This window comes from Orcinus orca, chromosome 8 (genome assembly GCF_937001465.1).
Source record: "Orcinus orca chromosome 8, mOrcOrc1.1, whole genome shotgun sequence".
Taxonomy (NCBI): domain Eukaryota; kingdom Metazoa; phylum Chordata; class Mammalia; order Artiodactyla; family Delphinidae; genus Orcinus; species Orcinus orca.
Window position 1 is genome coordinate 69,461,213 of NC_064566.1, and position 11,336 is coordinate 69,472,548.

Here is an 11,336-nt window from a genome sequence, read left to right on the forward strand (position 1 = left end):
TAGCTCTCATTTTATACAGCAACCCATAGTTGAGGATTAGGGAATAGAAAAGGATAGTTTTACTTAGCTTTCTACATGGCACTTCTTACATTAGAATCGTGTATGAATGTGCTCACAGTGGACAAGCTGACAATTGAACTTTCTAGAAAGGCAGTTCCAAAAGACCTAGGGTTTAGAATGGGTAAAGTTTAGAACCTTTGCTGTGAATCTGTACAGTGAGGTAAAGTGGTAAAGTCTGTGACTTTCTCACAATTAGGTGAGTGAATTTCTGCCTCTTCTGTCAGAAACACAAAACTCAGATTGTCCAGCTGCATCAGAACATCCTGTGGAGAAACCAGCTGTGTGTGCAGGTATGTATGCCCCGAGCATCAGATTAGTGAGCCCAGGGGCCAGTGGGGTTCCCCCTACTTGAGCAGAAACCCCACACATTTGTATATTGCTGACATATAGCCTCGATTTTTTTTTTTTTTTAAACAGAAACCCTTTCAAAGTTTACAGCTACTCCAGGGAGCTTACAAGAAGCATTTATGAAAAGAAAAAAAGCATTTATGGAGAGATCCTCACAGAGACAGAAAGAAATAAGGAATAAAATTCGTGTCTCTGGAAGTTCTCAAACCAAAATAGTAAAGGAGAAACCCACAGGTATACTCTCCACATCAGTTTTCAGAGAGAATCTGGCATTACATATATATTAAATGACTTGTTCTCCGCTCAGGTTCATTTGTCAGTCACCTAAAGGGTGTGAACAAGGTTAGAGTGTCTCTTCCTGAAGACAGAAAGACTGCACAAGCCCATATGCACCAAAGGGCTCTAAGGTATGTATGTGGATATATGAAGATCTATGAATTCACATAGCTTAAGTGTCTGTCTTTAATTCCATATAAATTTCTTGCAGATTATACCATCAGTTACCTGAAGTGAAAAAGCAAAAGGAAGAGAAAGCAAAGCAAGACACATATGCCCAAAACAGAGCAAGGGCAAAAGAATTTCATAAGGTGAGCAGCCACTCCCCCCCCTGCCAATTTTTCATGTCTAAGGCACATCAGAACTACAACTGATAAACGTTATTATTCCCTCCACAGAAAACATTAGAGAAACTTCGAGCCAAAAATATATGCTGACTTTCCACACAAAGTGTAAAGGGGTTTTTTTTATTATGTGTAACAGACAAAGTTATTTAAGTCAATAAATTTTTAAGGAATTCCACACGTTCTGATTCTTTCCACTGCCAATCACCTTAGTTCCTCCAAACTCATAAATCTTCAAGATAAAGCAGCCCTAAAGAAGAGAGTAGACACTGGTTAAAGTTGGAAGATATTTAAATTACTTTCCCACATCACTAATCATGGGTACGAGTGGCTTGTATCTCCATCTGGAAAACATAGCACTATCAAGTTACTATTATATCCAGTGGAGAACTCAGTCTTTGGTCACAGCGTAAAGAGCTCCTGGATGTGGTCCCATCAGCCCTCTTTGAAATGACCTATAAAATTTTCTTTAATGTGTACATACCTTTCAAAAAGAAGTTATCATATGAGTCAGCCCTGTATAACAAATATAAAGATAAGGGTCCATTTTCAGAGGTGCTCATGTAAGCCAGCCTCCCCTCCTTTAGTAACCAGGCAACCTGTAATGTAATAAACTAAAAGCCCAGGATTAAACAAAGAACTCCAGCAATCTAGGCACAACTTCAATATAATAGTCACTACCCATGTATCAGTACTGTAAAATCCAATTAGAAAAAAATGGCTTGTGTTCTATTTATACTGGAACAGTGCTGACCTAGGCAATGGAAATACAAGTAAATAATAATAAAATGTTCCCAACAGGCTGAATGCTACAAAGTAGCAGAAATAAAACCTAGTGGGAAACTTTTTTTATGGTCATGTCCACAGCAAATGAGAAACTGCATTCTAAAAGCCTTGGTAATGACCATTAAAGCCTGACAATTTGGTGTGGTAAAATAAAAATAATTACTTACCACAATTCTTTTAGTTAGGCTTCTTTGATCTCCAATGAAATATGGACACACTTCAAAATTCCCCACCTACAGAAAAAGATTGTAATGGCAACTGGGACTGATTAGGTTCCATTTTCATTCACACCTAAATTTAGCTGATTGTTTCCAAACATGCATGTTTCAGGCAACTTTTATCTTAGAGCTTTCATTTAAAATACAGCTTTATGTAAGATGGATGTTCAGAAAGGCTATTTTCATTCAGCCCATTCAGAGCAGTTGAACATTTTGCCATCATCATGACATCATACATTACTGGTAAATAGTAAAACTACTAATGGCCTTTTTAACGTCATAGTCTTTTTCATTAAATACAAGGGGAAAAAATGAAATTAAAATCATACCTGTAATCTTTGGGATCCAATTTCCTCAAGTGATTTACTTTAGGACCCTAGAAATTAAATATAGCAAGTATGTTGCTATTTATCCCTTCGTCTTTTCTAATACTGAAAAGCCTTGTTATATCCAATTTTTACTCATGAGCCTAGCACAAAAAAAAAAAAAATGTTGCAGGTCTCATTGTCACCACCGCAATGAAATTACAGTGATGGAAGCAAAACCTGTGTTCTCAATGTAGCCACATTAACAATTTATGGGCACCATGAACAACAGTGCCCATTTTCAACTGTATGAGGCTTTATAATCATTTCTCTCAAGCTTATATATACACTGTGCAAAAGGCTTCTGCACTTGTGTAGAAGTTCTGCTGTTTTGCTAACAATGCTATCAATGAAGGAAAGCTACTAGAAGCAACAGAAATAGAAATCCTTACATGTTTAGGGTCAGGAGATGGAGCTGCCTGGTTCTGAATTTGACATCCTAGAAAAATAGTATTAGTTACTACTGAAGACTGTCAAACTGAACAGTATGAGAAACTATAGGAATACTGTATCAGTAGAAATACCAGGTCTAACATGCACAAAGCCAAGAAAACCAACGATGCCAAATACTGAATTTATATTGCACTGTCCTTTGAACACTCAGCAGGAACAAACTGCTGAATGCAGATACCATGCAGTGCAATTATGACTGAACCAGAAAAAACCCTCAACCTCAAGTTTGTAATGTTACTATCTGAGAAATATCTTCACACATCTCTAAAAATTTAAGTTCTTATAATGTGTTTATTTGTCATTCCAATGAGACAACTACATTAACTCCATTTTAAACTATAGCCATTGCTACCTTTACCCTCTCTATACCTACAGAACTTACATAGGAAACTATCCTATTATACATATTTACGTGTCAGTGCTGTCTCTTCATTTTTTCCAATTCTGTAAACACAAATATTACAGCAGTATTTTTGGCTGAAATCCTGATAATTGTTTTATACCTAATTAACTAGCAGTCACAACAGTAATGGAATGCTATACTCAAAATTTACATTCTTTTCAGAACTTCTGAATCCTTAATTTGAATAGAAATTAAATATTCCACTTACCTCTAAAAATGTATTAGGTTCAAATCATATTCACTCCTGCAAATAAAATATCAAATAAAAGATGGATACCATACTCATGTGATTAAAAATTAAAACCTCAATATATAACAAAATATTTAGATATTAAGCATACTCAGCTCTATCAGAATTAAGTTTTAGTTCATGTCTGTATCATTCAGCAGTTGAACGGTTAAATTCATCATCTGAACTGGAATGGTCCCCCCACTACCCCCGCACAAATTACACTGTCACTGATTAAAACTTACCTAAGCCATCACACCCTAGAACAGTACAGATCATTGGGATATGCCAATACCTAAGATAAAAAGTTCATTAGGTTTTTCATAGTTTACTTGGCAGCTCTGTCTTGTAGTTCTTTCCCACAGATCTAACAGGTAGTTCTATGAGTAAAGGAAACCACACAGTTAATCTATGAGGCGTTTCCAACGATGTAGGTTTACAGAAAAAGCCCCATCGGGATAGACCTCAACCACTGCTTGCGTTTTAAAAAATATAAACAAGTCCACAAAAGAACAATTATTTGAAAGAGCTCCAGTCTCTTAGATATGTTCAAAACTGTGCAGTAACAGACATCACAAAGGATGTTTTAAGAAATTTAAGGAAATCATCCCATGAATTAGTCACATGGTAGGTATTTTTACAATGCTTAGAAAAGATAGCATTATATTAACAGGTAAAAATATGCAAAGTACTTATTAGCTATTATACGTGAACCAAACGAAGAGTTCCACATATAAATTTAAGCTTGATTTTAAGAACTTCATTACTGCAATGTATTTTGCCTATGCAATTCCCAGATTACTGCAAAATTTTTACTTTGAATTTTTGCCTTAATTTAAGAACTATATAAAGCATTTTCTCATTACTTGATATCAATTATAAAAATACAGAAAAATGTTAATGTGGCTGACGTTCTGACGATTGGGGAATCGTTGAAGACAAATTGGGTGTATTTAATTAAACTTTGTATCATTCAGATTCATGAAATTTTGTGTCCTGTGTAGTCATTTCTAGCATTATACTTTTAAATCTTCTACCTCATTTTAGATTATGCATTCATTAAAAACACTATAGGGACTTCCCTGGCGTACAGTGGTTAGGACTCCAGTGCTTCCACTGCAGGTGGCATGGGTTCGATCCCTGGTCTGGGAACTAAGATCTGCAATCCACTCGGTGCAGCCAAAAATAAAAGAATGCACTGGCCAAACAAGTGTATGAAAAATATATCCCTTTTGCAAATCTAAATAACAAAGGTCAGATTAAATCAAAATTATAATTATTAAATCATTCAGCATATTAACATGCATAACATTAAATAAAATAATCTTTAGGAGCAACATTTCATCTCATTTAGGCCATGAGGTTTTTAAGAAAAAAGTTATTTGGGGATTCTTCACATCACGTGAGGGTGAATTAACAGCAGAACATAAATTTTGGTAAACCAAAATTTGAAGGGAAGGAAGAACTTGAAAACATACGACGTGTTTAGTAAACATGTTCAGTCCATATGTAATTAAGTATATAAAGAGTAGCACCATGGCCAGAAAATTTAAAAAATAAAAATAAAACTATTGGATAGTACAATTCCATAACAAAAAAACCACCCAATCAAAAAATTGGCAGAAGACCTAAATAGACATTTCTCCAAAGAAAGCATACACATAGGCACATAAAAAGATGCTCATCATTACCGATTATTAGAAATGTAAATATAATGAAGTACTACCTCACACCAGTAAGAATGGCCATCATCAAAAAGTCTACAAATAGGGCTTCCCTGGTGGCGCAGTGGTTGAGAGTCCGCCTGCCGATGCAGGGGACACGGGTTCGTGCCCCGGTCCGGGAAGATCCCACATGCCGCAGAGCGGCTGGGCCCGTGAGCCATGGCCGCTGAGTCTGCGCGTCCGGAGCCTGTGCTCCGCAACAGGAGAGGCCACAGCAGTGAGAGGCCCGCATACAGGAAAAAAAAAAAAAAAAAAAAAAAAATTTATATATATATATATATATATATATATATATATATATATAAAAGTCTACAAATAATACATGCTGGAGAGGGTGTTGGAGAAAAAGGAACACCCCCCTACACTGTTGGTGGGAATGTAAACTGGTACAGCCAGTATGGAAAACAGTACGGCAGTTCCTCAAACTGAAAATAGAGCTACCATATGATCTAGCAATCCCACTCCTGGGCATATATCCAGAGAAAAACATGGTTTGAGAGGATACATGCATTGCAATGCCATTTACAGTAGCCAGCACGTGGAAGCAACCTAAATGTCCATCAAGAGATGGATAAAGATGTGGTACGTACGTATGTACACACACACACACAGTGGATTATTACTCGGATAAAGATGTGGTACACGTACGTACACACACACACACATACACACAAATGGATTAGTACTCAGCCATGAAAAAGCATGAAATAATGCCATCTGCAGCAACATGGATGGACCTAGAGATTATCATACTAAGCAAAGTAAATCAAAAATAGAAATACAAATACCATAGGATATCACTTCTTTGTGGAATCTAAAACCACACAAATGAACACATCTATGAAACAAACAGCCTCATAGAGAACAGACTTGTGTTTGCCAAGGAGGGGGATGTGGGGGAAGGATGGACTGGGAGTCTGGGATTAGCAGATGCAAACTACTTATATATATAAGTACAGATAAACAGGGTCTTACTACATAACACAGGGCACTATATTCAATATCCTGTGATAAATCATAATAGAAATATATGTATAACTGAGTCTCTGTTGCACAGCAGAAACTAATATTGTAGATCAACTATACTTCAATAAACTTAAAAAATATTGTATAGGGGTGCGGGGAGATTAAAAATATGTTGTGTATGCTTGAAGCAGGAATATCCAAGATTCTGACTACAACTGCCTAATTTATAGTTCTGGGACCCTTTCATTCAAGCGAAGTGAAACTGGCACAATGTCACTATAAAGCATGTCAATCCTGAGATTCATTTTCTGAAATTACATTATGAACAGAAATTTAAAATTGGCAAAAATGCCTTTCAATAATGAAACCTATGGAGGTTTTAAATTCTGACAATTTATCACATTTACACAAATTGGACCCAAACTCACCTAAAGCATAAGACATACCTTTTTAGATTATCCAGACACTCTGATCAAGATAAAAAAGCCTAAAAAAAGAAGCCATCTTTGTTTCATGTCAACGTTAAAATTAGAGTACTAAATCAATACAGCTGATAATTTAAAAGCTTAAGATATGAGGGAAATTATCAGCTCTATAGTCCTGGAAGCAATCTTTATGTTTATCAATACACCCCCATCACTTGACTCTCTTAGGTATTATGTTCCTTCTTATCTGTATCAAAACTCATACTGAACAATGAGCTCTGGGTTGCAAAAGAGGATTTATTTGTGCACCTGTCTAGAAGTCTTTGTCCACAAATTAAACAAAAACAAACACAAGTGCTATGGTAAAATGAAGTATATAGAGTGGCATAATCTGCAACATACAGTGGTGATGAAAATGATAGTTGAAATATTATAGGTAGTTTTTAGGAAAAGAAAATATTAAGTTCTTATTACATTAATAGGCATTTCACACTAAATTTCTCTGAAAAAAATAAAAATGGAGTTGCAGGTACTCTAAGGAGAATTATCATTAGTGGTTATTGCTGTCAATCATTAGTGGTTATTGCAACTAAGATTTTCTTTTCAGGATTACAGTCTTATTTCTTTGATTCAAAGCTCAAATGGCACCTTTAAGTTCTCTTACCCAGAAATACACCACCATATGCAAAAACAGTAGGACGTTGTTTATTTTTGGGGGAAGTGATTATATCTGCTGTAACAGCCTCAATGTTTTTTCTACATAATCTCACTGTTTTAATTATTTTTCTTATAATTACACTTCAGGAGTTTTATAAATTTGTTTATACTTTTTATTTTCTTACAAGGTTCTTTTTTATCATAAGGCTGGCATATGTATTCACATTTATCATCTTTTCTTTCTATAAAGTTCCTTTTTCTCTATTCTGTTTACCTTGTCTGGTAGTCATAATCCTATCTATTTTCAGGCCATTCTGTCCTCTGTCCAGTGTTTTTTGGATTTTGATGCTCTCTTTTTAGGCAATGCAGCTTCTTCAGTATATTCCTCTTGTTCCAAATATACATTCTTCTTCTTTGGTATTTCAGAACTTATTATGAAATAATTATCCTCCTGCATAAGAAATAACAATACTAAGCAATAACTGAAATTTTACCGCATTAGTAATTACATATAACTAAACTCTAGGTTACTTAAAATAACCTGGATACTACATCTGGATGTTAAAAATCCAAATTAACTTCTGCTGCCTTTTCTCATCTGATATCCTAGTAGCAACACCACACATGAAAACTTACAATAGTATTGTTTTTACTGATATAGTATTGATAATTCATGTTCTCACCAATTATCCATAAAATTCTTATTTTTATTCTTGCATTTCCTGCACCAAGGGCACTGAACCTTTCAAAACTTAAATACAGATAGTAACACAACAGGATAAAATTCTCCCTTTGTCAACAGCTGTCCTCCCAAAATGAAGTGGGATAAAATTGTCACTTACCACCAATTTAATATCACATTCATCGTGTTCAAGATTTGTTGCAATCTCCTCCTCTGCTCTGCAATATTAAAAGCATATCACTCAATGTATATATATAACTGATTCAATTTTGTTATAAAGCAGAAACTAACATACCATGTAAAGCAATTATACTCCAATAGTTTAAAAAAAAGTGTATCACTCAGATGACAAATCTTTTATAACCCAATGAGTAGTATACTGTCATGACACACAACTGAAACAGCAATACCAGTTAAGTCTATTAATATTTTATCTGTGTTCACATCACTATTAAATCAAAGTATAAACAAACAGCATATGGACCAACATTAAAACTTAAAAGCACTTAATCTTATAAAACCTATGTCCAAAATTATTCCAATCCATGATAGAACTTACGCTGACTCTTCAATAGGAGAGATAGATCCATCATCATCCAAGTATCTGTATCTACGACTATCAAAGTCTTCCTTTTCTAAATCTTCACCAACGTTCATTTGTTTCAAGGATTCCTTAAGATGGTATTCATACTTCAGTTTTTCAAGGTAGTTAAAAAATCCTCTTGCCACTGCTTGCTATGTACCAAAAACACCATATTTTAAGTCAAGGACTTAAAAAAAATTTCTTCCACTCAGCAAATGCCTATGTTCCTAAATGACAAGGATCCCCATAACAAGGTCCTTAGTGATCTTGATTTAACTACTCTGCCATATGGAGATCACGTGTATCAATTCACTGTTCTACCTTGCAAGTTATCAAAGTTAGTACCAAGAAAAACAAGCATAAATCTTGTATCGTTTGGGCATTACTTAAGATATTTTTTAATGCAGAGAACTGTCTATTTTAATCACCTTAAAACATTAAGAGGTTAATGAGTATTAATCCTTTCCAATAAATCAGATTCTAGAACAAGTGACTACAAATTATGCAATCACTTATCTCAAATATTTCAGAGTCTACTGCTAAGTACTGGCGTTATTTGTCTGGTAATTCTGTCAGAAATTGAAATATCTGAACAAAATGAAATCCTAAAGCCACTGAACATGAAAGGCAGGTGTGGGTTTCACTTCGGTTACTATAAAACAACTGGGCATTTGAGTTTTAGGAATGGTGTTTACAGCCCTGACATGATAAGATCAAGGTATAAAATCAGCCTTAGAGCACTTCATATACAGGTACATTCACCCTGTGTTACCAGTGCAAGATTCCACCCAGAAGTCCAAGTGAACTTTGAGCTGAAGGAGGGGGATAGCATTTAAGCGGCAGTATAGTCAGTATAGAGAAGTATTATAAAAGTTGAAGACTGTATGTTCCAGGTACATCTAAATCCTAAGAGCGACCAACAACTCATTTCAGACATTTTAAGCTATGTGCATCAGCATATATAAAGACTCACCTCAAAGGTTAAAATTTTTCTCCAAGGTAATGGTTTTCTTCCATTTTCTGATTCTAAAAATGGGAAGCCAGATCCTTTGTCTTTAAATTGTTTCTTATTTATTTGTGAGCTTCTAGTGTTTCTCCTTCCTTTTGGTCTTCCCCTTGATCTTCCCGTTGGCTTGTATTTCCTCTTTTTACGTTTCTTTTTTTTGAATCTTTCAAAAATAGCTTTTAAAGTCAATGGTCTTGGCTCTATAGATGAGTCACTAGATGAATCTCTTGCTTGAGTACTTTCAGGTGTGTGAACAGATTTTCTAATAGGGTTTCTTTGCCTTCTTTTAGGTGGGATAGGAACACACTGAGTTTTAAATAAGCTGCTACCAGAGGAAGAGTTATCACTAGATAACAGGGAAAGAGTAATTGTACCCTCTTATATTACTGTTTATTACCAGTAATATACTTTTCTTTTACAAATCAAAGCAGAAAAACATGTTCAAAGTAATTTTTTAAAAGATGGGCTCAGTACTAGCCAATCACTTAGCTCTGACCACTCTACCACAAGTGGCCCATAATGCCATGTGCCATAGCACTTAGCCAAAAAATCATCTTCCTTTATGTAAGTTCCACGAAGGCAGCCTTGTTCACTGCTAGAGGCTAAACTAAGACAAAGCCTCCTCTAAATAAAACAAGAGTATCCTAGCGGAGAGATGTAGTGAGTATACTAGAAATGCTCATTTGTTTTCCCAGTGAGATCAACAACAATTAGGACTAGATACCTCTCATCATATACATAAGCCAGCATCCCTGATAACGTGGAATATAGGAACAAGTTGATTTTAAAACAAGATTCCCTACTGATATCCATTTTCTTCTTATAAAATGAGGATGATTTAATGAGGAAGATAGCAGTTTGGCCCGGAGAATATACTCCTGTTTCCCTGAGTTAACGATGTGTCCCACGATTATAAGTAGTTAATACCTGTGCAAACCAGGTTTTCCTTTTCTGTTCTAATGCATGAAAATTACCATTACCACCACTCATTATCTACAATGATTTATGCTTTCCCGGTAATTCAAATACAGTAAAATTACCATCTAGTCTCTTTTCCAGAAAAATCTGGTGATTGTTATTTAAAAAAAAGAAAGCACTTACCTTTGATTCTCAATTTCCACAGCTGAGTCAGATGCCGTTGCATAGTTGATAGAATCCATTCCTGGTATGTGTTTTCCAAGCCCCTCTCAAATTTGTTGTCAACTGTCCTTTGATTTAAACAGATTTCTGACCATACAAAATTCAGTAAATGTGATGTTTCCCTGAATAAATGCAAACAGCTAGTATCAGAGTAATGAAAATGTTGATGTCATTGTGACAATTATGTAAATTAATTACACATAAATTAAGGCAAAAATCACATACAAGGCTTTTAATATTTTCATGTAGGAACTGTCATTTCAGGTCTATCCTAAAATCTAGAGATTTTATTCACAAGTTCTCTTTCAGTTTTGCCTCCTTAATCTATCCAATGTTAGATTCCAGAAGAGTATTGTAATTTCCAACGAAAGTATCATACAGCTTTCCGCAACAGTAAAAAATGTAATTTTACCCTTAGCCATACAACGGCCAAAAAGCCATTTTTCAACATCAGTTGGGAACTAGTATGAAAATCTTTTGCATACAAAGGCAGAAGGTGGAGTATCGCCTCAGTATACCCGGGAAAATAATCAGCAGGACTTAACTACCTCTATCCAAACTCCTGGTCTGGAATTTGCTGTTAATGGGTACTAATATAAAAGTTCTGAATTCTCAAACTTTTCGATGAAAGGCTTACAAATAATAATAATAAAAAAAGACAAAGGGCACTG

The 11,336-nt window shown here is 35.1% G+C and overlaps 2 protein-coding genes and 8 non-coding genes across 23 annotated transcripts in view; 1 reads left to right on the forward strand and 9 right to left on the reverse strand.

Annotated features, from left to right (window-relative positions):
- The window catches only part of CEP295 (centrosomal protein 295), a 48,468-nt gene extending 47,262 nt beyond the window's left edge, over window positions 1-1,206 (forward strand). For 12 of the 14 annotated variants that reach the window (XM_033431931.2, XM_049713634.1, XM_049713632.1 and 9 more), the window contains 5 exons: window positions 257-350; window positions 478-642; window positions 716-815; window positions 896-995; window positions 1,083-1,206. In XM_033431931.2, the coding sequence (XP_033287822.2) occupies window positions 257-350; window positions 478-642; window positions 716-815; window positions 896-995; window positions 1,083-1,121 (498 nt within the window). In that variant the 3' untranslated portion in view covers window positions 1,122-1,206. Of the gene's footprint in view, window positions 1-256; window positions 351-477; window positions 675-715; window positions 816-895; window positions 996-1,082 lie in introns of those variants that run through there. The other 2 variants (XR_007478849.1, XM_049713639.1) reach the window with 2 other exon arrangements.
- TAF1D (TATA-box binding protein associated factor, RNA polymerase I subunit D) lies at window positions 1,119-10,805 on the reverse strand. The gene is given in 8 exon segments (XM_049713655.1): window positions 1,119-2,408; window positions 3,462-3,497; window positions 7,529-7,580; window positions 7,583-7,705; window positions 8,097-8,154; window positions 8,496-8,671; window positions 9,493-9,871; window positions 10,627-10,805. Coding segments are annotated over 7 exon segments (864 nt in total). The 5' UTR covers window positions 10,686-10,805; the 3' UTR covers window positions 1,119-2,408; window positions 3,462-3,480.
- On the reverse strand, window positions 1,359-1,485 carry LOC117202173 (small nucleolar RNA SNORA25). The gene has a single exon (XR_004484366.1). It is a non-coding gene; the product is annotated as a small nucleolar RNA SNORA25 (small nucleolar RNA).
- LOC117202164 (small nucleolar RNA SNORA32) lies at window positions 1,815-1,935 on the reverse strand. The gene has a single exon (XR_004484357.1). It is a non-coding gene; the product is annotated as a small nucleolar RNA SNORA32 (small nucleolar RNA).
- LOC117202170 (small nucleolar RNA Z40) lies at window positions 2,194-2,265 on the reverse strand. Its single transcript, XR_004484363.1, has one exon. It is a non-coding gene; the product is annotated as a small nucleolar RNA Z40 (small nucleolar RNA).
- LOC117202163 (small nucleolar RNA SNORA1) lies at window positions 2,520-2,654 on the reverse strand. Its single transcript, XR_004484356.1, has one exon. It is a non-coding gene; the product is annotated as a small nucleolar RNA SNORA1 (small nucleolar RNA).
- LOC117202171 (small nucleolar RNA SNORA8) lies at window positions 2,902-3,039 on the reverse strand. The gene has a single exon (XR_004484364.1). It is a non-coding gene; the product is annotated as a small nucleolar RNA SNORA8 (small nucleolar RNA).
- LOC117202169 (small nucleolar RNA SNORD5) lies at window positions 3,599-3,670 on the reverse strand. Its single transcript, XR_004484362.1, has one exon. It is a non-coding gene; the product is annotated as a small nucleolar RNA SNORD5 (small nucleolar RNA).
- LOC117202165 (small nucleolar RNA SNORA18) lies at window positions 3,822-3,952 on the reverse strand. Its single transcript, XR_004484358.1, has one exon. It is a non-coding gene; the product is annotated as a small nucleolar RNA SNORA18 (small nucleolar RNA).
- LOC117202168 (small nucleolar RNA SNORA40) lies at window positions 6,830-6,956 on the reverse strand. Its single transcript, XR_004484361.1, has one exon. It is a non-coding gene; the product is annotated as a small nucleolar RNA SNORA40 (small nucleolar RNA).
- Window positions 10,806-11,336: the final 531 nt, after the last annotated feature.